The sequence below is a fragment of the Xenia sp. Carnegie-2017 genome, unplaced genomic scaffold (assembly GCF_021976095.1).
Source record: "Xenia sp. Carnegie-2017 unplaced genomic scaffold, XeniaSp_v1 HiC_scaffold_2, whole genome shotgun sequence".
NCBI lineage: Eukaryota > Metazoa > Cnidaria > Anthozoa > Malacalcyonacea > Xeniidae > Xenia > Xenia sp. Carnegie-2017.
The window spans coordinates 3,484,525-3,511,796 of NW_025813482.1; the positions used below are offsets into that span (position 1 = coordinate 3,484,525).

Consider the following 27,272-nt stretch of genomic DNA (forward strand, 5'->3'; position numbering starts at 1 on the left):
GTTTTAACTCAGACCAATTTAGTGTGAAAGCATCAGTAGCGATTGCACCCAAGTCAGGCTGGAAAGACACGTATTTTCGAAACTGTGTGTTCACCCGGGACGCAATCAAATCAATTTCCGGTTTAAAATCGAGATCCGTTAGCACTCTTAAGAGCACTGATTGCTCAAGCATCCATTCCGCTTCTCTCTAATTTCTTCTCTCTCATGACTCAAAACTTGCCAAAAGATTTTTTTACCTGGATTGTAAGCGCAATTAATCCAAATGCCCCAGCAGATGCACCATTACCAAATTTTCTTAACTATATCATTACATATTTGGGAATGACTCGTTGCCACATGTTTTAGAATGCTGACTGCCGTTGTATTATCACAACGTATTCGAATATGCACATTCCTTTTATTTCAAGCCTATAGACCAAGCCTATAGACCAAGCAAAACAGAGAGTATCTCTAAATAATTAATGTGATTATTAGCCTCTAGTGTAGTCCATGTCCTCCCTGTTGAATCTCCCTTATATTCTGTACCCCAGCCATATGAGGAAGCGTCAGTTGTGATTTGATGCTTTAGAGTATCATGTGATAGTTTTTTATAGGCAGTTTCAATGTTATTGATCCATTATTTTAATTTTTTAGTGACTCAATACGGCAGAAATGTAGGTGAACAAAAATCACCTTTTGAAAGTTTTAATGCATGACTTTTAGCTAGCTCTAAAATTCTATGATATAAAGGACCGTACTCTACCCCAGGAAAACTAGCAAATATTTTACCAATGACTGGAGCTACAGCTCTTATGGTGCATGGTCTGGAAGAAAGTAGTAGATTTGTCCAAGCCTTTTTTAAATCGCCTCATCTGTAGTTATGCGGATTGTCATTGATACCAGAATCTAAAATAAAGCCTACAGTAGCAACTCTCGACGTCATTTAATATAATAGCAAAGAAATGCGGCCACGAGCCGCCGAGACCAAAAATGATGTTTTACCGGTGTATATATATATAACTGAACAGACAACGGATAAATGTAATATTATTGTTTTATATAATAAAACTTAAAAATCCTATAATTTTTTGCAAACAAATTGTTTTTATTTCCCCAACACTTAGAAAATTGAAAAAGTCAAGATTTCGCAAATATCACGCGTGCATTATTAATTGGATTGAAGAAATGCTATTATTTTATTAGGTAGCTTAAGTCACGTGCTAAAATGTGATTGGCTGATAGAATAAACAAGCAATGGCTGATCAAGGACGAACTACAAATCAAGGTTTGAAAACCTTTTGCTTTTCTTTTTGCTCAAATACGTCAACCGCTTCAACTTAGTCTTTTCAAATGTTTAAATGTCTACATTTACCCATTCAAGGATAAATTCAGGTATATATTCAAGTAGTTTTGCGGTTTGCTTGTAATTTATAGACAAAAAGTTTCTGTGACGTCAATTCCGCACTTAAAAATCATTGCTCTCGACCAATGAAATTGCTTAAATTCTTAGCATTATTATATGAAATTATTTGTTTTATGACTCAATTAGCAAATAAAACATGTTTACTGTGTTTGCACAGACTTATGCAATTGACTTCATTGTTGTTTGTCAATTGCATAAGTCTGTGCAAACACAGTAAACAAAAATAAAAGTTACATGTTTGTAGATGTAGATCGTCCAGGTTAGTATAGTCCTGAGAAGGACTGTTTTTGTTGTTGTTGAGTCCTTCTCAGGACTATACCAACCCGGACGATCTACATCCACAAACATGTAACGATACTCCCGGGTTCAAACCATTTACTTTATTACAAAAATATTAGTGTAATAACAACAATAATTAGGCAAAAGAAACCAATGAGCATCTAATTTAGATTTTGGACAATGACAAATTGCATGAATGCGGCCACTTGTTTGTAACCTGCATTTTTAATTGCTTGTGCTTAATCTAAATTGAAAATTAAATTTTATCAATAAAAACAAATTAAAATTCCAGATAAACTTTATCAAGCACAACTTCGCTCGATATTGTGTTTGTGGGATATTTCCCTGAACCTTTTCGAGAAAACATGGCCAGTCACACCGAAGTATTTCTTTTTTTTTTACTTATGACTGCATTTACTATTGTCAATAATGTGGAAAGTCATAAAAGGAAGATTCGAACCAACAGACCCATCATTGGAATATTGACTCAAACAACGTACCTAACGCCTATCAAATATCTGGGACATACTTTCATATACGCTTCCTATGTGAAGTTTCTGGAATCAGCTGGAGCTCGTGTGGTTCCGATCTTTCATAACCGCACAAGAAATCAGACTCACAATTTATGCAAATCAATCAATGGTGCTTTACTGCCTGGGGAAGTTTCCAATTTAACTGAATCATTATATGCGCTGGTAGCAAGAGACATATTTGATTTTGCCGTGGAGACATACGATAATGGAGGTTATTTTCCAATAATGGGAATAGGTCTTGGTCATCAAATGTTTGCCACAATGTTTGATATCGTAAATAAAGATCTTCGATTGCCCACAAACGGACCAAACATTACAGAACCATTAAACATTCCACGCCATTATCGTCAAACTAAAATGTTTAGTAAACTACCAAAAAAGCTGGCAAAAGATTCGAAAAAGATAATTCTCTCCGGCCATTTTCGTGAATACAGTCTTCCGGTTGAATTATTCCAAAATACCGCAAATTTCAGCACATTTTTCAGAATCGTAACCTCCAATGTCAATATGTATGGAGAAGAATTCATATCCACAATGGAAGCAAAGGTATATCCGTTTTATTCAATGCAATGGCACCCAGAAAAGTTTCAGTTTGAATGGAACTCAGACGAATACGTCCCGCACTCGTCCGCAGCTATTCAATTAAGTCAATATATTTCAAATTTCTTTGTGAACGAGGCAAAGTATAGCAAACACAAATTCCCATCCATGGAGGAAGAAAATGATGCTTTGATATATAACTACAGTCCAACGTTTATGTTGCCCCTTAACGAAAGTTCGAGTGCAGTCCAAATTTACTTTCTGAATTGACATGAATAAGAGAGGCTAAACCAAAGGTCATTTTAAGGCCTCCCGTTTTCCATAATGTGCAATTCTTTTTAAAAAATGTGTGGTTCTAAAATCTAAATTGGGAGCTCCAAGCTTTGACTTTGGAGAAAGTGCGTAGAATCCCTAACCCGAAGGTAAAAACGCCAAAACATTTAATCCTTATTATCTTGTAAAGTAAACGCATAAATTTATTTTGTGTGAAATTCAGCTCTAGACAGAATAGCCAATTTAGCCCCATTATCTCATCAAATCGGCAATGGCTAAGAAGCAGCCCCTTGCCATGGAAAGAAATGAAATTACTGAAAGCTTACAATAAACAAGACTCGTATAATATACGTAAGCACATAAGTGCTTAACACCTTCATTAATATACTTTACATGCACATATTTTTATCTCACTCAAATTAAACTTCACAAAAAAGAATTGAAATAAAACATAATCTATATAGCCATATGCATTCATGATTAGTTGAACACATTTGATAACACTCCAACTAAACTTTTCACAGAAGATGGACACTTCTCTGGGATAATTCCCAATAATGCCATGTCAAGAAAGCTATAGACATTCATGCCTTCAATGTATTTTATATTGTACATATAGTACGTGGCCAACAAAGCAACCAGAGCATCGCCAATCTTTTTGGTCGTTACATGGCACAAAACTATTCCTTCTGCCACCACATATATAGTGTCACTTTGATAAAGGTCATCCACTACCAAAATACAAGGTTGAATTTGGGTTCTTATTTTTTCATCAAGGAAAGCGCCATTCTACGATAAAAAGACAGCAGAAAATTTAGAGAACTAGCTTGAGACTGCACAATAAAGTCTTAAGTACTTTCTACTTTCATTAGGGTTCACATCTACTTTCATTAAGGTTCACAAGTCACTTTTTGTTATGTGAGAAACAAAAATGAAGTAGTATGGTAATACTCATTTTATAGTAAAGATACAGTGCCAGTTTTACCTTAACAACTTTGATAACAGCTTCTTTAACATGAGGCGTCATCCTGCTGTTTGGCTGCTTGAAGACAATTTGAGCGATTTTGATAGCTGCTCTACCAGCACATTCGCCTAAAAAATAGCACACACTGCTACACAAAAGTTTATCAAGAAACAACTTCTGATCCTTCTTGGTTTTATTTCCTTCAAGAGAATTTCTGATGTGTATGAAGTTGATTATCAGCTGAAATACCTTCTTCAAGGATACCACTGTCAATAGCATTGTGCATTTTTTTCAAGTCTTCTGAATGTTTACCACCGTTTTTCTCAGCATATGCCAACAGCCTGTGACGCCAGACTTTTTTGAAGTTTTCCTTTACCTGTGTAGCTACGTCTTTATTCCCCATAACTTCTGCAAATTCAGCCTTGATCTGTAGTAATATAATATACAGCAGTTACCTATAAGCTTTGCTAAACTTATGTACGTATTTTATGGGATGAAAATACTACTAGCTACTAACGTATAGCAGATTTGTTAAAGGAGGGAACATTTCAACAACTTTCACTATTCTTCTGACGTCTTCCAAGACAAGCGATCTCTGAAGAATAGCATGCAGCCATCAACTCCTGAATTCATGATCCTTTTTAGCTGACTGCCACTCCTTTTTTATTTTTGATACAACTGCTGTAAGATCTTCACTTTCGCACGGCTCGGGAACGTTCGTCCAACAGTGACTGTTCCTTTTCTTTGCTGTTTTGCCTTTAGTTTGCGAGACATTGGTAACAGGCGTGTTATATCTCTTTCTTTGCAATTTTTTGAATCGGTTATAGATCAATTTTTTGAATCGGAGAGTCTGAAATAATGACTTCAAGCAATTCTTGGGAAGTAGTACATGAGGCAGAAGTAGATGAAGCAGAGCTTTTTTTCTTTTGGGGCATGGGATTTCCATTAGAATCAAACACCTTAAAAATAAGCATGACAAGTTTAAACAGTTCTAAAAAACACTAAACGTTTGCTGGTATAAACATAACATTCTGAAAAGTTTTTAGAAAGAGTTTGATCTATTAAGTGCTCACGTACGTACCATGCCAGAAAGTTTCGACCAAACTGCAATAGCAGCACGCTTTTGTCTAAGATTCTTAAACATGTCACTAAACTCTTCTCTAGTCAATGTTGGAAAGAGTTCTCCATCAATCTCTGCAGCTGAGAAGGTACGTATATTTGTTATCGTAATTTGATTTTGCAAAGCTTAGTTGCAAGTTTGTAGTGAAAAACCCACTTTCATTATCAAACAATCTTTCCAAGCTCTTGCTTTAAGCTTGAGTGTTTTTACATACGGTAAGTTTGCTATTATTATAGCCGATTTTTTTCAAAGCTTTTCCGAATGAGTAAGGGTATGTTTATATGGAGCCGAGTTACCCGGCTGAGCGAGTTACTCGGATGTGTCATATAAATGATTGACCGGGAAATGCATTCATTTTATATAAGGGCCGAGTTACCCGGCTCGGCGAGTAACTCGCTCAGCCGGGTAACTCGGCTCCATATACACAGGCCCTAACAAGTCAACACATCATTGCTCATCCTTTCTATTAAAATATTACGTTTGTAAGTCACGTGAAAGCGCATGCGACCTTTTGTCAACGTGCGACCATTGTCAACGTCTGACTGACCTTGACTACGAAAAAGGCGGTAGTTTTTACAAAATATACCAGTGAAATATGTGGAAAGTTTTTATATTGTTTTTTTTTATATATTATTTTTGGGAAAATAACTATTTCCTTTATCTGCGTTATAAATATAGTTTTTTTTCTTTTAGAATTGGTAATAAAAGAATTTCTTGATTGATATCTCATGAAACAGTGTATTGTTTTTACATCATTAAACCTCGATCGGCATTTTTTTTGAGTAAACAACGTAGGTCTCGTACGCAAAACAAGCTGTCTTCGTCGGTGTCAATGAATAAAAGCATTATATATATGAGAAATGTCCTAAAATATTTCAAAGATAACTGTTATGTCTAACTTGGGAGAAACTTTCAACATCATATCAAAATTTTAGCAATGTCTTCTTCTAGGTTTTCATAAAAAGCGTCTTGCTGACATATAAATATATACAACAACTACCTTGAAATTTTTCAATGACTTCATTATCCACTCCATTCTTTTCCAATAACGTGGACAATTCAGAGGTGTTTAAATCATTAAATGAAAATTTTAAAGTATGTACTATCTTTTATAGGACTTCCTGGGTAAAATTCCTTGGAACACTCTACAAAATTGGGGCAATTATCCATGTGGGCTTCAACAATTTTCTGCCTGTTTTTGCTGAGATTAAATCAATCCATGTTTTAAACTCATCAATTGAAAGGGTGTATTTTGCTGCTGAAATCTTGTACACAAAAGAGTTTTGTGAGCATTACCGTACCTATGTTCTAAACAGAACAGTACATCCTGAAATTCAGTTTTACCCACAAAGATCATTGCAGTACTATCTCCCACTTCACTTTCTGAATCCTGTCTGTTCACATAACCAGACACATGTTTTGCCTAAATGTGATATTCACAATTACAATTAATACCAATATTTACTGATTTAAAATATGAAGTGTGCATGTTCATAGCAAATATCATCACATTGTAAAGTATTGCCGATCAAATTGCTCAAAAGTGCCATTACTTCATCATAAAGCAAAGAACAAATTCCATTTTTAATGAAAACAGTGCATTTCTTAAGGTTCCCTAAGGCATATTTTCTTGTAAATGTGAGAAATATGATAACTGGAGTCGCAGGTTTACATTTTGAAGTATTTTCAACTAAAAATAGGCTTTTGTTGACCAGAATGATTGAAGCATATGTTTTTACATATGTGTTTTTCTTTGTTCAGAATTAGTATAGGGGCAATATTCAGTATTGAAGCTGAGTTACAGCAAACAACAAGATTCATGAGTAAAGACTTAGATAACAAGGTGTATATATAAAAGAAATAAATATTTTGTTGTTCATTTAGAAAATATATAGCTAAGTACATCTTGAATTTATGTGATACTTCTAAGTTCACTAACTCTTTATATTGAAAAAAAAAACAGCTAAATAATCTCAAATGGGTACAACAAAAAATCTTACAAAAATTTTTTGAGAACTAAAATATCAGATATTTGTCATAATATGTGATTTAGTTTGTTTAAAAGCAATTAAAACTGCTAAAATGCAAAAAATACATTCGTACTAGACAATACCTGACATAATTTGTTTTCTGCCGCTCACTCCTACGACAATTGAATCACTTTCAAAACCATTACAAACAAAGCAAATGGTCGTCTTTAAAAACTCTTTACTTTTAATGATGATAGAATATTATTTTTCCTGCAATATCATAGTCATCTACGGCCGTTATCATAGTGAAAACAGCAATCGAAACGCGCGTGCATCGTGAAATAGTTAGCCGCCATATTTGTATTGAGTCACCCGATTCGATGCAGTCATCAAGTTGGTCTCGAACCAATTTGGCATCAGTTGTAGAGCAAAAATAATCCTCATGGAGCCAAAACGGCCCCTCTTGTCTGTTTGCCAATATGGCTGGCAAATTCAAAAGCCAAAACGACCTCATGGTGCCAAATTGGCCGTATATTTCTATTTTGGCACCAATTGGAGAGCAAAAACAACTGTCGTGGTGCCAAAACGGCTCTTTTGTCTGTTTTAGCCCTCATTGTTAGCCAAAACGGCTAGCAATATCAAAAGCCAAAACGACCTCATGGGGCTAAAATGGCCCATTTCTTTTTTACTGTGAATGCATTGAACCTAATCTATATAGATATAATATAACACTCTTCAAGTTTTTGTAACATCTTGTAACACCATTTTAGTTTTCCAAATTAATATAGAATCTGCAAGTGCAGTCTTTTTTGTTGATATGCTGGAACAGATGGTAGCTTATGATTTACTTTATAAATTTACTTGAAACCTGCTTCATTTCTTCAAATAAATGAACGTCTAAATGCGTCAAAAATACAGACTCAAATTATTTATGTGCCATTCGAGCAAGAAAAAAAACTAGCCAAATTTTTTTCAAGAGTCCACTCTTTAACAATTGCCTCTCAATCAGTAGTTTGTATTGACATGTTTCCAAATGACTTAAAGCAAGAGGAGTAAGATAAAGTGTCTTTCATTTTTAAGATTTTTAATTATTTTAAAATCAAGCACGAGTTTAAAACAAACATAACCCTTTAACAATCGGACCACTTGTCTACAACCCGCGTTTTCAAAACGTTGTTTGCTTTTTCAGGCCAACACAATCACGCTGACGCAATATAAATTTCCTTTTTAACATTGTATTCAATCATTTTGTTTTTGTAATCCATTACTAAACATGGCTCGTCACACTAAAGTGTTAAATCTTTTTTTACTCATAACAGTATTTATTATTGTTAATCATGTGGAAATTCAGACTAGGAAAATACATACCAACAGACCCATCATTGGAATACTAACTCACACATCGGATGGATGGCCATTTGCATTTATGGGAATCAATTTTATATCGGCTTCTTATGTTAAGTTTATTGAATCAGCTGGAGCTCGCGTGGTTCCAATCTTTGTGGACCGTCCATATAATAAGACGCTTAAATTATTGGAATCGATTAACGGTGTTATTCTTCCAGGAGGGACAGCAAACTTTACCAGCTCACTTTATTTAAATAAATCAAAGGAAATATTTGAGTTTGCTGTGAAAACCTATGACAAAGGAGGCTATTTTCCAATAATGGGCATATGTCTTGGTCATCAGATGCTTGCAGCAATAGTATATGGGCATTCTGCAGACATCCGCTCACGCACAAACACTTTAAACTTAACAAAACCACTGAAACTTCAAAGAAATTATCATCAAACGAAAATTTTTCGTGAGCTACCAAAAAAGCTCGCTAAAGAGGCAATGAAAACATTTTCAACTTATCATTATCATATGTACAGTTTATCCACAAGATTCATGAGAGAAAGCAAACGGTTGCGCGAATTTTACAGAATTGTTGCGACTGATGTTGATGTTGACGGTCTAGAATATGTATCCGTAATGGAAGCAAAAAATTATCCCATTTATTCGATGCAATTTCATCCCGAAAAGATTCAGTTTGAGTGGAATCTTCAAGAATCCATCCCGCACACCTCAACAGCTATTCAATTAAGTCAGTATATTTCAAATTTCTTTGTCAGTGAGGCAAAGTATAGCAAACACAAATTCCCATCTTTGAAGGAAGAAACACATGAATTAATTTACAACTACAATCCATCTTTTATGTTGCCCGTTTTTTCAAATTCAAGTTTTGTTCAAATTTACTTTCTTGATTCTGAATAAAAAGTGGAGACGTTAAAAGGAATACTATATTGATTAATTTATGTCATATTGACGAACACTAAAAATAAATACCACTGATTAATGTATATGTCATATCAATGAAAAATAACGTGGAATTGGTATGCAAAATCATCAAAAATGTACACCAACGCTTGTTTTCGCAGTATTATACAGGAAAAAGTTTAGCAACTAGCAGTTCTGGTCTAGTACATTTCTCTACTTTACAAAACAGACCATTATTTTTGGTAACCCGTCATTTAAATATGCCACTTGTAAATGACATGTAAAAGTTTTTTATCATATTAATTATGACAAAGCTAAGAAAGTTATGCGCACATATTATTTTGCAAGACATAAAGTACAAGGGGAAAAGCTTAATGCATTATATTTTTATTAATTTCCATAAAGAACTGTTCAGTGATGAAGCTGATCTACTTTAATTGGTAGCAATTAAACCCTGTGTAGTGACTAGAAGCAGAAGATAAACATAACAACTCGAAATTTATATTGAAGTATTAATCATGCGCATGCACGAGACGTATTTTATACAGACCAAGTCTCATAAAACGATCTCAGTTTTACCTTTGACTTCTCTACAGGAACTCAGGGAAGTGTCCAATTAAATGAAAAAAGGCCTAAAAATTAGAAATACCAGATGAAAAATAGCTAGAGGCTATCAAAACGAAGCTTTAATAAAAATTCAATAAGTGGTCAGCGATCATGCAGGAAATGACTGAAAGTATTCCCAAAAATGTTGAAAAATTGGTAAGTAAAATATTTTATAGAGTAAACTATATTATACACGATGCTTTTATTAACCAAAATAATCAGCAAATAGCTATTAAGACGATATTCTATAATTCTTACGAAAAGTCGTTGACAGAGAATCATTTACCTTGATGTTACTGCTAGACCATGAAAAAAAATCATGAAATGTAGAAGTTTCGTTGGAAGTAAACTAGAAGTTTTAGCTTGTAATCACTTTACATTCTATTTCCATAAAATTACATTCATTCAAATACCACTTAGTGAGCAAAGAGTTATTTACTGGACGAGAAGAATGTGGACATGATATGGATAATTAATGAGAACAAAACAAAATGGCGGCAAGAGAGAAACATAGCCACTTTTTTCCACGAGTCAATTTCTGAGGAAAAGCTACTAATAAAAACTTACTATCATACATTTTTGAAAAGCATACTAGACAACTATTACATTGATATATGTTTTATTTGTTCCTCTTCATTGAGCCATCGCACCTCTTCGGCTGATAAACTATAATCACAAATGTCGAGGAACGGTGTTTGCATTGCTGAGTCAATGAAGACTACATCCGAAGCGAGTTGCTAATGAAGTGGGTTGCAGAAGTGTCAGTGACATGTTAAAACATTGCTTCAGAAAAAAAAAACCTAGAATGAAATGTCTACACAAGTTGGTGAAAATTCTTTTAGCACAGCTGGAGGAAGGTTTGCCAAATGGAGAAATAACTTTGCCATTGATCAGTGGGAAATTTCAGCGTCGTACTCTGACTGACTTAGAGTGTGTGAGAGATTGAATAAGTTTTTTAAGGTTATTGCGACTGTCGATTTACAAAAAGTCAGAAATCAGTATCAGAATGTGTTTTGCTGTGATTTCCCATATATTGGAAAAAGACTCTGTAATACGATTATCTGCCCATGTAAACAAAAAAATGCTGACCCTATGAAAATTACATGTTGACTAGACATTGCTGGTTTATTTTAGTCCGTGTGTTTGGAAACGAAAGCTTATGCAAAACATTTTATTTGCTGAAATAATACAATAATTGAGTCTTTGTGCTAGTTATAGAGTTCTCTCGAAAACCATTTGAATTATATACATGCAACTTTAAGTTTGTGCTCGTTAAAAAGCTGTTATAAAATCTAAGGAATTTTGCCAACAACCTGCATTTTGATTAACAATACGTGAATACGTGCATAAAAACAATTGTCTTTTGCCGCAGTCGTTACTCTCACTTGTGTTTGACGATTGTCAACAATTCATTTTTGTCTCATTTATTCGTTAAAACTCAAAAGTAAGCCTCCGTTTCAATAAAAGTTCTTTAAGAATGACGAACTACGAACCTGTAACAGTAATTTTATCGGGGTAGGGGAGGAGTACTTTTTCATCCACCCCTATAAGTTATCGATGATGAATGCAACCACAAGCTCATACCTGCTTCAGACAACCAATTACAAAAACAAAACGAAACTCGTTAAATGATGCGGTGATCGTGACGCTATCATTGACTATTGCACAAAAATGTTTCTTCCAAAATGTCTTATTACAAAAAATCTTGTTATGTTAATATTCCTGATATTTCTCAATGTAAAGCTAGGAGGTACTAGACACGGGAAACGGCAATTACATCATGCTGTGCTTAATGAAAGACCGATCATTGGAGTCTTGACTCAGTCGACCCAAAGATTTTTCCCTCTTGATGAAATGGGTAACAATTACATTCCTGCCTCTTATGTTAAGTTCGTCGAATCGTCGGGAGCTCGAGTTGTACCAATTTTTAATAATTTTACCAAAACTGAATTACGTAGATTATTTGAATCAATCAATGGCGCTGTTTTTCCGGGTGGAAAGGTAAACTTATTTACTTCAAAATATGCAAGAACAGCGAAATATATATTTGAATTTGCTCGGGAAGCCTACGATCGTGGAGAATATTTCCCAATAATTGGCATGTGCCTTGGTCATCAGCTATTAGCCACTATTATAAATGGCGCTCGTGTGGATCCTCGAATACCTACGAACACGACAAATATCACAGCACCGCTAAATCTTCCAAAAAATTATTATGATACCAAAATTTTTCGCCATCTACCGAAATATCTGGCTAAAGATGCCAACATGACGGAAGTTGCTGGCCATTTTCATGAATACAGTCTTCCAGCTGATTATTTCCATGCAAGCGTAGTACTGAATGAATTTTACCGAATTGTTACATCTAATATCATAGACGGTCACGAAATCGTTTCCACACTTGAAGGTAGAAAATATCCGTTCTATGGATTTCAATGGCATCCAGAAAAGCCTCCGTTTGAATGGAATTCACATAAAACCATCCCACATTCCTCCACAGCTATCAAAATGAGTCATTATGTTTCTGATTTCTTCGTCAACGAGGCAAAACGCAGCACACACAAATTTCCATCTGAAGAAGAGGAAAGACGTGCACTGATATCAAACTTTAATCCAGTTTTCACTATAGGATTGGATCCAAATGCGACTTTTTCACAAGTTTATTTTTTCGACTGAGCAATTTTATGAACCAAGTTTACATCTGTTTTTTGGAACAAAAAACATGTGGCCAACCAGGGCACTTTAGGAAATTTGTTTGTCAAAATATGAGAATATTTATATAGAATATTTACTGCCGAGTATTACATTTTTCACCTTTATACTTTCCTGTTCAGAGACCTTAGGATATCTTTATTTGGTGGTGGGAGTTGAAATGGTTTACTTGCTATTGCAACAAACAAATTTGTGATGTCTCTCCTCACTCCTTCTCCTAAAAACATCGCATCTCCGTAGTTCCTGCTGTCATGAACCTAAAACTAAATAATTTTACTGAAAGCTGTTATAATGAGGGACACTATAGAGTACTGTTTAAACATTTTAAATATTTTATGGCGGATTCATTTTCCATATTATACGGTATTGCAACAGATTACAGACTTCTTTGATATGACAATTTCTATGTAAAAAATTTATACAAATTGATCCAAAATGCTTGTGCAATAATCTTCATTCCTACCATATTGTTTGTCTGTACAAGAACTCAAGAATGTTTGACAGCATGAGCCTGTTCGCTGGTTGATTTGTGCTGTTATTTTGTAGTGAAGTCAGCCCGCGAAATTTGTGCTAGTCATGCTATTTAATAATTGGTATTCATTTACCTAACAATAGATTTTCTCAAATGATGCTAATAATCTGAAATTGACAAGGGATACGCCACTGCTGTTATTAGAACATGTTTGAGAACAATGCTTAAGTATTTTCAATCTCAATTCGAACTCATCTCAAAATTTCTCATAGACAACGACGTTAAACGTACATACATGAGAAGTAGATACAGTGTCATCTGTAAGAAGGACTTTCACCCTCAGTCTTTTATTAACCTTTTGGTTGGATTCATAAGAGATTCTCTCTTGACTGAGGTGAAAGGGTGAAACAAGTCAGTGACTTGAAGGACAGCGACCAATTCTATCGCACAAAAAAGTCGCATTTTCATTTGTGGGTATTTATATGAGTGAATAAGCAACTTTCTTGTATATTGACGTTATTTTAATAAAATTTTACCATTCGCATCCCTAATACTGCACGACCTCTGAGCACCAACACTGTGCACGACTGCCGGGCATGTAATCACCGGGTTCCAATAACTTTCTTTCCTCGTTTCTAGTCCTACAACCACAACACGTCGTGACTAACGTTCTTCGTGACGTCATCACATAGAATGTAAACTCCTGCATCTTTATGGCGAAGACTTCGTGTGAAGTTTTCATTTATTTGGTTTTGCTCTCTGAACGTCTGTGTGCTAGTCTGTCCAAATATGTGCAATAAAAAACAAAGAAAAATTACGATGAAAACTTGACGTGTTATACATTCTCTCGGTAAAACATTTGTGGCGAACTCGTGGCATTCATCTGCCTTTGAAATAGATGTCTGTTGTTCTTCACGGCTGTTTGGAGGTTTTGTGAGCAATAATATGGAGGGTGACAGTAGTGAATGCAACATTAAAGTTGTATGTCGGTTTCGGCCGCAGTCTCAATCAGAAGTAAACAGTGGTGGATCTTTAATGACAAAATATCCTTCAAAGAGTAATGACACGACGGTATTTGGGGTATGACAAATTCTATTTAGTGATTTTGACGTGATTTTCTGTGTTGTTTACAACCCACTGAGCGGCATTTTATTTTTACAGAATCGTGTTTATACTTTTGATCATGTCCTCCGACCTACAGCTACACAAGAAGAAGTCTATATGATTTCAGCAAAGCCCATTGTCAAAGGTTTGTTTTGGCCGGCATAGCCAGGATATTAAGGTCCTTCTAATGTGTTTCAACATCGGTTAGAAAATACTTCAAATAAATTTTCATACTGTTCTTACGTATATTTACGACTGGCTTTGCTTTGATGTAAAACAGAATTTTTACGAATATTTTTCGATCAGTCAGTTTGTATGGAATTACTAATGGCATGCTTAGGTCAACGGCGCTACTTGCAAAATGACATATCATATATCTTTTGAAGTGTTTCGAGTTTGCATAAATTGTTTGTACTGTGAATTGTATTTTGTTTGATTGTCTTGTTGTGTGAGGTTATTGAAATTTAGTGTGAGATTAAAGTGGTTCACGTATTCGTTCATAAGTTTTGGACCTTATACCGAGTTTTATTCTTATACGTACGTTCGTGCCACGTTTAACATTTTTAATTTTTTGTACAACTTTAAAGGATATTTTTAAAATTATATAAATTAATTGTGTTCCTGTGTTGCTCTTGTACAAAGGCTCTTCGACCAGTTTTCCTTTGTTATACTAAATTATTTATTCGTAAAAGACAGTCATGGATGACCACGAGTAATTAAATGCTTTCTTTTTTGTTCTTTTGAAATAATTCTTCAAAAACTTATAACACAAATAATCAAAATTTTTGCTAATGTATTGTATACATTATTTTGTTATACTTAAAGGCCAGGAAGTGTTATAAAAGTGAATATGAATTGGTACATTTAGTAAATTATACATTATGATTTTGCTAAACTGCTTGAAAAACAATACTTTGCAATTTTACCCTTAAAATTATCAATATCTTGCTGTTGGTTTGCCAATAAAACACACCTTATTTGTATGCGATTTGTATGCTTGCAAACAATCTGATATTTTATTAGAATTTTGGTGTAATTACATTGATTTTAATTTCATTTCATTTCATGAGATTCTTATTTTCTTTTTGCTTGTGTGAGTTGAAAATTTTGTTCATGGATGTTTAATCTATTTTGACTATTTATCTAAATTTAATGAAAATAAAAAATCCTCATTTGTCATATATTTCCCAGATGTTTTGGGAGGTTACAATGGCACAATTTTTGCCTATGGGCAAACATCCAGTGGAAAAACACACACTATGGAGGTATACCTTTTATGTAATGTTAGCAATATTGCCCCAATGGGCTATACTTTTATAGTTCAGTTGCTAACAGTTTCTTTGTATGAAAACCTCCACTAGTTTTGATTTTATCTTATTTTAGGGTGTTCTTGGAGATGAGGAGTTACAGGGTATCATTCCTAGAATTGTTGATGACATTTTTAATTATATCTATGACATGGATGAAAACTTAGAATTTCACATCAAGGTGACGTTTTTCTCAAGTTCTTTTGTACTTATTGTTGTTTATAGTTCATTTTTTTTGCAATCTTCCCAACATTAAATGCCTATTTGCAGGTGTCATATTTTGAAATTTATTTGGACAAGATACGTGATCTTCTTGATGGTAAACATTTTGAGCCACTCAGCAGTTTTTTATTAAAATATTGACACTTTGCAATTTTAATAGAATAACAATCATTTTTAGTTTCAAAAACAAGCCTTGCAGTTCATGAGGACAAAAACAGGGTTCCTTATGTCAAGGTAAATGACAAATTTAAGAGTGGTTAATAAATTATTACTAATTCATGGATGTAGTTTTATGGTATTCATTTGTTGTATTGTGTTGTTATATTGTATGTTACTACACTCTTATTGTAGGGTGCTACAGAACGCTTTGTTTCAAGTCCAGAAGAAGTAATGGATGTCATGGAAGAAGGAAAAGCAAACAGACATGTTGCTGTCACAAGTATGTGTCCTTAACCGACCATCGAATAATCACTTTTCACATTGCTACAAACAAAACCAAAAGCTACATAGCTTATATTCAATTTACCTCCTGTAAATTTTGTATGCAAAGAATCGAATTGGCTTTTTCAACGATCATTGTTGCATCTAAATTTTATCCTTTTGGTTTTGTCTTCCATCATTTTGCTATCTTTTGCTGATATCCCCTTGCTAAGGCCTAAAGTTAAAGTTTCCTCGAAAAGATTTTCCATCTGTGAAAAATGTTGCATGATTGGCTTATTCTGATTGCTATTTTTCAATTGTGTGATGTCAACATCTATGGATGCTTCCATATTTTACATTTTATTTTTTATTTAAGCAAGCTGGTTGTAAAATGCATTTTATTGTTCTTATCTAGTCTTATGTATTTTGTTTTAAAATGAACAAACCAATGCTTGTTATTTGTTTGAAAATTACAATAAATGTAACATTGATTTTGTCTAGATATGAATGAACATAGCTCAAGAAGTCACAGTATATTTTTGTTGCACATCAAACAAGAGAATACAGAAACCAACAAGAAGTTGAGTGGGAAGCTATACTTGGTTGATTTAGCTGGCTCAGAAAAGGTGTGGTATCTTACTAATTTTGTAAAGATGTACATACACTTGTATTATAATAGCTCGCTCACACTCAATGAGAGGGGATTCAAAATCACCACAAAGATGATATTTTTACTCCATTAATTGGTTGATTTGAAATACTTTCGCAAAGATCTTGCCTTCAATGGAGAAATGAGTTTACCATTGACTAGGGAGCAGTTTGCACTGATCTGCTCTCAAGTTCTCCCAAAGGTCTCCTCGGTTTTCATAAGCCCGTGCAAACACAGTAAAAATCTTTTATTTCGTAAATGAACTACGTATTATTTGATTTCTTGTAAGGTATTTACAAATTATTGTTCGAAGATACAGTATGCAGCAATAGCAATGAATTAACAAATATACTCCACTTGTATCTATAACTCGCCTATTTGCAAAAAAAACCCACAATAAACCAATGCATAAACAGAAGTTGGCCGATTACTTTACGTTCAATCTAACAAACACCTTAAAAACGGCTATTCATTATCAAAACAGTCATTTATAGCACTGTCAAAAACGTAGAAACTCAGTTCTGTCAAGCGCCCAGCTAAACTTAAAGACTACTCATTGTTACTATTACTATCAAAATAGGTATGAAATATGAAGTTTGATTTTTTGTGAATTTTTGGACGCGGATGGCTGTTTTTTTTAAAAGTGCTTGCTATGAAGAATCTTAGTAAAACCACTGCCCATACAATTGTGTTTTTTTAGGTCAGTAAAACTGGTGCTGAAGGCGATGTTCTCGAAGAAGCCAAGAATATCAATAAATCTTTATCTGCCCTTGGAAACGTCATCTCTGCTCTTGCTGAAGGCACGGTAAGTAGTCATTTTCATTTTTTATTGGAATCAAAGGTGACACTTGAGGGGAATGGGGGACATTTAACAATCCGTTGGAGAAAGAAACGCGAGAAATAGTACGAAAATTAATGTCTCTTTTTAATATTGCTGGAGCTTGGTAAAAGTACTGCTGCCTTTATTCGTAATCTTTAAAAGAAATAGTTCATTTGTAATGCCGCACTCGCTATTCAAAAATATCATAATAATAATAAGTTGATTAAACTTATTGCAAGTAATGTTTTAGTTCAACACCTAAATCATGTTTTTCAATTCTCAACTTAATAAGCATGTCATTTAAATCAATATCTGTAAACCTTCCACTCACTGTCCTTCTGACTGCCATAATGAACAGCAAACGTCCAAGCGAATCACGGAGTCCCTGGCTTGTGACCGGTATAGCCAGTTTAAAGGTCTACTTGAACTAAAGTATATTTTGTTCCTTCTCCACTCTTCCCTCGTCAACTTGCCAGCGACAACTGAATTCGAGCGAGATGTCAACCCAAATGACAGTTAGGAGGATAGTAAGTGGAAGGTTTACAGATGTTGATTTAAATGATATGCTTATTAAGTTGAGAAATAAAAACATGATTTCGGTGTTGAACTAAAAACATTACTCGCAATAAGTTTAGTCAACTTATTATTATATTACATTGTTTACATTTTTCTTCACATATTCTAATAATGGCTAATGATGTAACGTTTAGAAAAGCCACGTTCCTTACAGAGACAGTAAAATGACAAGAATCCTTCAAGAAAGTTTAGGTTGGAAGCACAATTAAAAACTAAAATCGTTGTAGCTATACATATGTGATCTTTTCTACTTTATTTTGTTTCAGGAGGAAATTCTCGCACTACAATCATAATTTGTTGCTCCCCATCAACGTTTAACGAATTTGAAACAAGATCCACGTTAATGTTTGGTCAGAGGTATTACGTGAAAATGATAATTAAAAATTTAGATTTTAGGGTGACAAATAAAGTCGACGATTTTATTTTGTTTGCTAAAGTTTCAATTTTTATTTATTTCCATTCCACGCAATTGCAAAATGAAACACCAATGCTTTGAATCAGCATATTAATCTTTTCGTTGGACTGTTACAGCAATCGTACTGCCTTGTACAGTTCAAGAATTCCTCTCATGTCGTTATTTAAGTTCTATTCGCATGTGATTTTCCGTGCTATGGTGCAGGTCTTTGTGCTCTGATGTGTTTTTATTAAAATATTTTTCGTACATTTTTGATAGAGCTAAAACAATCAAAAATACTGTGGTAGTGAACGAGGAACTTACCGCTGAAGAATGGAAGCGAAGATTTGAAAAAGAAAAAGAAAGAAATACTAAACTGAAGTCCACCTTGCATCGTTTTGAATCTGAGCTTCAACGATGGAGGAGCGGTGAGAGTTGCAGTAAACTGATCGAATATTTTTGATCGATGCTAAGTTTTTTCATCTTTGTTTAAGATGTTTAGACTGCTGTGTTTACAGTTTCACTGTCTTGCTATTTTTCAACATCCTTTCTTTTTTATAATTAGTTCAACAATGTATTTTAAATGATAAAAAACCTCAAAGATTTGCGAGATGGAATTTTTTTTTTACTGTATATATTTTAAAAATCGTATTAGTGTTATTTTAGTTGCATTAACAATGTACATTAATAACACATCCGAAGAAGAGTTGTAATAAAATAAAATCTTGTCACAGGTGATTCTGTTCCAACTGATGAGCAAGCTACTTCCAAAGATCAAAACCGTCAATCGGGTATCTTTGATAATTCATCGTTGATTGGCTCTCCCGCCTCAGGTGTTGGGTCGCCTCTTTCTGTTTCATTGTCTAATGACGAGAGAAAGAAATTCGATGACGAAAGAGTGAAGTTATTTGTACAACTTGATGAAAAAGTGAGTGTCTTGGCTGTTATTCACCCTTGGCTTTTATTCACAATACTCTGTAATAAAGTGATTGCTATCCATCTCGGGGAGTTGTTCATCTTATAGAATGGTGTCGATCTCAGAGAGATTTCTATCTTCTAGAGATGTCATCTTATGAAGATATCCATCTTAGAGAGATAACCATCTTAAGGAGATTTCTTCTTTAGACAAATTTTCATGTCAGAAAAACCTACATCCTAAAAGACATGTTAAAAGACATGTTATTTAAATTCATTCATTAAATAGGATGATGAAATTCAAACGCAAGCTGCAGAGATATCAAGACTTAAAGATCAACTTCAAGACCAGGAAGAGGTAACTGAATTTAATGGTTTTCTAATTTCCAAATTTTTCATGCTTATTACATTGACACTATATCTCTTGTCATATAAATTTCAGCGAATGTATCAAACGCTAAAAATAGTGTGTGACTTCAAATAATTTGTTAAAAAAGTTATTTTTCATGACAATATGACGAAGGACAAATGTAGTCCAACAGGCAATGTTTTTCTCAATGTTGAAATGTGCTCAGAATTGTGACATTTTTTTGACAACATGTGGGTTATGAAGGTATTGCTACAGAAACCCCGAGATTTATTCTAAGAGGACTGAGGGTGTTGTGTCGAAAACGGCGACTAACTTCTGGCTATGAGAAATTGTCATGTTTAGTCTTTACTTTGCTATCTGTTTCAATGGTTTTTCTTTGCCTACGTATAGCAAAACTTTGAGATCTTCTTGTTTTATGCAGAAAATGACAACGACGCGGTTCGACTCGGATTCTCTTCAATCACAAATTTCGTTGCTTCAAAAAGAGAACGAGAAATCCAAAGATGAAGTGAAGGAAGTCCTGCAAGCTCTTGAAGAACTTGCCATGAATTATGATCAGAAATTACAAGAAGTTGATACGAAGAACAAGGAAAACGATAAACTTCTTGAAGACCTCACATCTAAACAGGTATTACTTTAATTTTCCTTTACTTGTTTCTGTTATTGTGTTTGCACGACATTCGTATTGTTAAAGTTGTCCTTATATATCTCATTGCAGAAACTACTGGATCAAGTCAGTAAGAGTTATGAAGAAACAAAAGACATCAATAGTGTTTTGAGACGACGATTAGCAGAAATGATGAATAGTTTATTAAACGACCTGGTAATATTGCTTTCTCTTGATATTTCATTTGCCATAAAAATTTCATTTTCATCGCAATATTGATTTTATTTTCCATCAATGTTATGAGCACACGATTGTTTCGCTAGGGTGACATTGGAACAGTTATTGGTGGCAATGCTGCTGAAATCAAGGTGAATGACACTCCGTGATGCGTGCTTGTCTCCATATTGTTTTATTTCTATATATATATATATACACGAGCAGGACCGATTTTTTCTTTCCTTCGCAAATTGTGACATAGGCTGCTTGATATATCTTTTAAGGAAACGAGGCGGATAACGTTATTGGGCATTGTTGTTCTGTGAATTCAATTACGGTATTGTTTTAGAAACCGATTATGGATGTATCGGGAAAGTTAGATGAAGATTTTACCGTTGCAAGATTGTATATCAGTAAAATAAAAACTGAAATAAAATCGTTGGTTTCGGTAAGTTTCACAAATATTGCGCATCATTACAATACTCTAGGAGAAAAGTATGCAACTACGATTGTTTGATGGCGACGTTTTTGTAGTAACAGAATATAGTTACCTTCCCTTGTAGTTACCTGTCATAGAAATTTGCATGTGTAGTAGTTTTGAAATGTACCCTTTATTGTATTTTTGGCATTCAATTCAGCGATTGCATACAATGGGAAATTCCGAAGAACAATTGAAGAATGATCTTGAAAAGTCAAGTAAAGAACTACAAGCGTCTCAGCTTCTTGTATCCCAGGTATGAAATGTTTCCATACATTTTATGCTTGTGCTGTTCAATTTCTCAATTACATATTGTCGACTATTTTTAAAATCATAATTTTACAGCATGAAGCCAAAATGAAAACATTGAACGCAACCATGAAGGAAATGGAGGCAAAGAAACGAGTATTGGAGGAAGCTGTTGATTCTCTCAATGAAGAAATGAGTGAAGTCAGAGCTGAAGGTATGATACGTACGTAGCATAAAATAAGTATGCGTTTGGTGTGGAACAGACAATGCATTTTTTATATATTTCTTGCCTCACACATATTGACTTTAACCAGCTCATTCCCTTTACTTCTGTTTTTCTGCTCTTTAAAGGACCATATTTTAGGTCTTTTTGTTCTCAAGTAGACAATTCACTTCACATTTTAGCTAACGTTCAAGCTTTGGCTCTAAAAGATAAAGAACAAGAGCATGCTGGCTTAGTTGAATCTGCATCTGAAATGAAGGTATATTTCTTAGTAATGTCTACGATGTACTTTATGTAACAAAGTAGGACACCTTTGCATTCTTTCCATTGAACTGTATATACATGTAGCTGGAAGGCGACTTCCCGCCAAAACTTGAAGCCAACAATTTAACTAGTTCCAGTCTTTCCATGTGCGGCTAAAGGAAAGTTCATATACGACGATAAACTAAAATGCGGGATTTGATCCCAGACACGCGTGTCTGAAGGATAAAATTTGGCTTCATGCAAACATAAGCATGTTTATCTAAAGTTAGCCTTCCAGTTGTATATTTAGTTCAAGGATTCTTTGTTTTACGTTTGCGGACGATCTCTGACTCTTAGAACGCCATCTTGTGTGTGCTCAAAGTTTCAAACTGTATGAATTATTATGAGATATTTTTTTACCGTTTGTCTATTTTTATGTAAAGTTTTATTTGTTAAGGTTGCTCTGGAAAAAGAAATGGAAGTTCACCGTGAGGTGCAACAGAAACAAATGGCTAAATTACGTGATGAAATTCAAGAAAACGAAGCGCTCATTGCTGAATTAAAAGAGTTAGTACACAAGACAAAACTCTCAATTTGGCGAATATTACCCTTTGCACTTTCTTATTTAATGTTTTATCTTTAGAGCCAATCAGAAACAAGCATTGGCCGAGGAGCAATTACGGGTAAAGTATCATGTCTAAATTTTGAAACAATCGCTAAAACCTTGACATAGTTTTATTATTAATATATAGATTGAAAATGAGAGGTTAAAGAAAGATTTACAGGATAAGACGAAGAAGATCAGTGAATTGAAGTAAGTGAACTGATTTCTTTATTTGTCGCATTTTTCTTCTTTGGATTTTGGTTTTCACTTCGTTCAAAGTATATTGTACATTGAAAAATTGTCATTTTATATTGAAATATCGCATTCTGTTTTAGTGTTGAATCTGACAAGAAAGAGCAAGCTAAGGCTGATTTAAGAGGATTGGAGGAAACAGTGGTATGTTATGTTATGTTAAAAAAATCGATGCTTTTATGCAAATACTCTTCTTGTGTAGGATCGGTAGCTTAGAGCGCATTTCACTGCACATATTGTCATTTCTAACGAAAGAAACAACTTAAATTGCAAATGGATCTCTTTGTGTTCTAATAGTTATGATAAACATGAAAGCCCCGCAGAGTGGTTTTAAAAGAGCCATTTTTGTATATTTTTGGATTTTTAAAAGCACTTTGCTTGGATTTAATATTCATCATTAGAATTCGCTTCCCTCGCCTTTTACTTCTTGATCACAATTTAATTCTTTAAAGAAAACACTCGAATTTAATGTATTTGCAATAAATTTTAATGCATGTACGTTCGTATTCACCATTGCATTACCAATAACTGACTTTTTCCAGGCCAAAGAATTAGCATCTCTGCATCGGTTACGACAACTGTTTGTAAAAGATTTGCAATCACGGTTAAAGGTACATTATGAATTATCGATTGATATGCGATCATATGTAGATAATATCATTGTATACTCTTCAACAAAATTTTATTTGTTACCAAATACTTAACACTGAATGACGTTCATATATTGTTGACAAGTACAACATATCTGTTTACTCTTAGCCTCATAGTAGCGAAGGTGACACTGAGGATGACAGCAGTAGCCATGCTCAAAAGCAAAAGATTGCTTTTTTAGAAAATAATTTGGATCAACTGACTAAGGTTCACAAACAGGTAATGCATAGTTTATATCACAAGACTTGATACTTTTCACCAAGAGATAGAGAAAATTTACTAATATGTTTATTGATTAAGGTTAGTGGAGTCCATTATGTTATTCTATAGTTAATATTTATTGTTTGCTTCTATCTTTTGCCTAGGGTTCATTAGCTTGTAAATACCGAGGTTCAACTGTTTCACTAAACTGTGATGATTTTCACATGTGTCAATATGAATTAAAATCTAATGATTTAAACACCATTTTTAACCATTTTTTTTGTTATGTTTTTGTTTAGTTGGTCCGCGATAATGGAGAATTGAGATGTGAACTACCTAAATTGGAGAAACGTCTACGTGCAACACAGGAAAGAGTGAAAGCTTTAGAGCAGGCTCTGAAAGAAGCAAAGGAAGGAGCTCAAAAAGACCGTGCAAGGTTACATTTTTGCTTATGTTGTATATAAAAACAAACATAAGTCATGAAGAAAGGATGCTTAGAAAGTATATTTGTTTTATTTAAAAGATAATTTTCATTGACCTCTTTTCATTTTCGAAAAGGTATCAAAAAGAAATGGAAAAAATGAAAGAAACAATGAGAAATAAACAAGGTACAATTCCTTTGTTTCAACACAATATTCAATAAAAAGCTCGTCGAACATGAGAAAGTTGAATATTTATTTGTCTATATTAATATTAACACATTTAACTTGTTATTGATTGCCATGAAAAAGTTTGTCTGAATATTTGTTTTTTTGGCGCACAATTGTCTTATTTTCTGCACATGGTGTTGTTTTTTATCTTCTTTCAATTCTTTTTTCTTTTCACAGTAGCGGCAAGAAAAGGTGCTCAAGCCCATATAGGTACACACTACTACGTATGCATGATAACAATAGATACTGGGGGATAATAGTGGTATAAATTGGGCAATTTTTCAAGTTTACTTAAAGCATAGGATTTCCGATGTTAAAGGTTCCCTGACATAGTTTTCGATATTTTATTGCAGCAAAACCTATCCGCGCTGGTCATCAGCCTTCCAGCTCTTCTTTACGGACTGGTGCGAACACCATAGCCAGTGCTGTTGTGGGTGTCGGTAAAGTGATAGCAGGAGCAGGCTCAAAAACCATTGATGAAGTTTCATCACAAGTTGCAATGCCTGTTATACGTGGTGGAAGCAGGACGACAAATGAGCCAGTAGTAACGTATAGTAAACGAATTCGTAGTGCTGTTAGTAAAGAAACATTGGCAACACATCCAAAGATAGGTTCAGGGTTAGTAATGTCTTGAAATTAAATGAGTTAGTGGAAATGAACTGGTTGATTAAGTTTAACGGCATCGTCTTGTTTAACCGTTGTAACATCTGAAGGTAGCGCATTTTATTCGGAGCAGAGAAAATTGTCCCACTCTAGTTATGAAAAAATTAATTGTTTTGATTACGTAGAAGACTTTAGAAGACTTTGTTGTTGTTTTTGAAGAAACTCCAAATTACCAGCCACAGTACACTTTTGAAAATTGCCAGACACTCATAAGTTATGATTGCAATTTGCAAAGGTTATGGAGCATAAGTTGATTCTTTACGCAACCGTAACTATAGAAATCATGCATAAATAAATAGCAATTTATGTTATTGCATATCTACGCCATTTTGACGTAAAATAAACTGGCTCAAACATTTCGTCTGAATTTAACGATCAACTTAACAATATTTCATAACTTTCTTTGTCCATATGTGGTCATGATGGATATGATTAGATTTAAAACTGTTACTACTCATGATTGATTGTATATCATTGATATTACAGAAATGGAGAGCATCTTCCTGTTGGAGTTCCCACCAACTCTTCACCAATTAACGGTGAGGGGCGTGGTTGTGACGTAACTCCTCGTACAACCAGTGTCGATCGGTTGAACTTTATGTCCAATGAAGAGTACTCCCTTCAAAGCTCTGAAGCAAATCATAGATCGCCATTAAAACCAACAGGAAAAGAAGCTGAACTAGCAGCTGCTCTAAAGAAAAATAGACGACGATCCGGTTCATCACCTGGTAATCCTGGTAAGAATAATGAACGGTTTTCCCAACAACTTTTTTAAATTAACATAAATTAGAAGATCAACTACTAAATAATGTAGATATAATTGGAGACAATGTCAGTTTAATATGAATTAGAAAATTAAAAGTTATTTAGTAATTCTCGAAGACCTTGCAGCGGGAATCTTTCTGAAAATTGTTTATGTGTTAGGTTTCTAGTAATCATGTTTTTTATTGTTTTTTTAGGACCATGGGAAGTAAGAAAACCTGATTCGTGAAAAAAAGTTAGCATTATGCAAACTTGAGAGTACACCCCGTAATGACTAACATATTAAATGGTGAATCATACTCAAGTCAAACATCGTATTTTGCTGAAGAATAAACTGTGTGGGAAGCATGGCTGCCTAGTTTCAGCTTAAATTTGAGGATAGATTAATGTCATTATCACGTCATTTTTGTGACGTCATATGAATAAAAGTCTTAGGTATATTTTATTTCCCAAAATTAGTAAGAAAATAAATAAGATGAAACAAAATAATCAAAATTCATTTATTTTTAATTTTCTTTTATGATTTCGTTTGATGAAAGTGACCACGTCACCTTTACGTTTGATCTATCATGCCTCGAACTTTATGTTAAGCTTCTATCTCTGAACTGATCGAAACCGTGTTGATCTTCTATACTTCCGTACTATAATATATTATAGTAATAATCAACTCGATCATCCACGCCTATATCTTTTAATTTTTAACATGATCGTTTCACGATCTTAATCTTCTATCACTTGATATTTAGTTTGATAATCCATGGCACAATCCTTAATCCAAACCTCCATCATGCCTAGATTTTTGGATATTCCATGTTTCGATCGTTTCTTTGATCATTTTTGAATTAATTTAGTTCTCCGCTTCAATGTCTTCAATGTCTAATTTCAAGCATGAATGCTAAATTCTCCCAAGCTGATAGGTATATTCTCCCAACTACGCAAAGTTGCTTATTAATACATGAAGTTGATAAATTATTGTCACAAGACACAAGACGGGCTCAGCCAGTTTGTTAATAATTGTTAATTATTTAACAAAAATTAACGCTGCATACACAACAGCACAAATGTAACATAACCTGTGAACATAACAAGCAACGAAAGAGGAGTACGAAGTTCACTAACCATAAATGCTGACGAAGGTGAACTCGGTTCTGCCTATGGAACTATGATAACGTTTATTGGGCTGTTCATATTATTTGCTCTATTTTGGCTCATTTTAATATCACATAAGAGCATTTTTAACGTGTAAGTTTGAATTGTGTAAGGCTGAAATTAAATATTTTGTAATTGTATAAAATGTTTATATAAATACCGCGAACTTTTGATTAATGCAGTGACTTTGATGACTCTCTTTGGTCATAGATCAGGTTAATGCATATATTACTGCGCAGTCATACTTAAATGAGAAAAAATTCTATAGAAGAATACTAGAGTATTTAGGTTAAAACCTTACTGAAATCTTTGCAGGCTATAATAGTTGGTAAGATAGCAATTTAGCATCATTTCAATATGTCATTAATTCTGCAGTTATGCTAAACTTGGAAATATCAGAAGACTATATTTCTTTA

General features: G+C 34.0%; 5 protein-coding genes across 5 annotated transcripts; 4 read left to right on the forward strand and 1 right to left on the reverse strand.

The window, feature by feature from the left end:
• Positions 1 to 1,960: 1,960 nt before the first annotated feature.
• LOC124439824 (gamma-glutamyl hydrolase-like) lies at positions 1,961 to 3,490 on the forward strand. Its single transcript, XM_046990082.1, has one exon. It carries the CDS (start codon positions 2,047 to 2,049, stop codon positions 3,022 to 3,024), a length of 978 nt encoding a protein of 325 aa, XP_046846038.1. The 5' UTR covers positions 1,961 to 2,046; the 3' UTR covers positions 3,025 to 3,490.
• On the reverse strand, positions 3,205 to 18,722 carry LOC124439825. Its single transcript, XM_046990083.1, has 8 exons — positions 18,713 to 18,722; positions 7,225 to 7,480; positions 6,112 to 6,534; positions 5,073 to 5,191; positions 4,509 to 4,950; positions 4,241 to 4,418; positions 4,013 to 4,119; positions 3,205 to 3,816 (listed from the first exon to the last, which is right to left on the reverse strand). Exons 5-8 carry the CDS (start codon positions 4,536 to 4,538, stop codon positions 3,508 to 3,510), a joined length of 624 nt encoding a protein of 207 aa, XP_046846039.1. The 5' UTR covers positions 4,539 to 4,950; positions 5,073 to 5,191; positions 6,112 to 6,534; positions 7,225 to 7,480; positions 18,713 to 18,722; the 3' UTR covers positions 3,205 to 3,507.
• LOC124439823 (gamma-glutamyl hydrolase-like) lies at positions 8,349 to 9,612 on the forward strand. The gene has a single exon (XM_046990081.1). It carries the CDS (start codon positions 8,355 to 8,357, stop codon positions 9,336 to 9,338), a length of 984 nt encoding a protein of 327 aa, XP_046846037.1. The 5' UTR covers positions 8,349 to 8,354; the 3' UTR covers positions 9,339 to 9,612.
• On the forward strand, positions 11,580 to 13,095 carry LOC124439822 (gamma-glutamyl hydrolase-like). Its single transcript, XM_046990080.1, has one exon. The coding sequence runs from the start codon at positions 11,619 to 11,621 to the stop codon at positions 12,621 to 12,623; it is 1,005 nt and encodes a 334-aa protein (XP_046846036.1). The 5' UTR covers positions 11,580 to 11,618; the 3' UTR covers positions 12,624 to 13,095.
• LOC124439821 (kinesin heavy chain-like) lies at positions 13,678 to 26,196 on the forward strand. The gene is made up of 33 exons (XM_046990079.1): positions 13,678 to 14,211; positions 14,293 to 14,380; positions 15,427 to 15,500; positions 15,619 to 15,723; positions 15,813 to 15,861; positions 15,943 to 15,998; positions 16,116 to 16,203; positions 16,686 to 16,810; positions 17,534 to 17,638; positions 18,364 to 18,421; positions 18,496 to 18,586; positions 18,903 to 19,051; positions 19,358 to 19,551; positions 19,828 to 19,896; positions 20,330 to 20,536; positions 20,627 to 20,731; positions 20,839 to 20,883; positions 21,081 to 21,179; positions 21,370 to 21,465; positions 21,555 to 21,672; positions 21,864 to 21,940; positions 22,382 to 22,491; positions 22,568 to 22,607; positions 22,677 to 22,738; positions 22,864 to 22,924; positions 23,323 to 23,391; positions 23,540 to 23,650; positions 23,932 to 24,068; positions 24,191 to 24,240; positions 24,460 to 24,492; positions 24,636 to 24,900; positions 25,432 to 25,682; positions 25,905 to 26,196. Exons 1-33 carry the CDS (start codon positions 14,077 to 14,079, stop codon positions 25,934 to 25,936), a joined length of 3,354 nt encoding a protein of 1,117 aa, XP_046846035.1. The 5' UTR covers positions 13,678 to 14,076; the 3' UTR covers positions 25,937 to 26,196.
• The last annotated feature ends 1,076 nt before the right edge of the window (positions 26,197 to 27,272 follow it).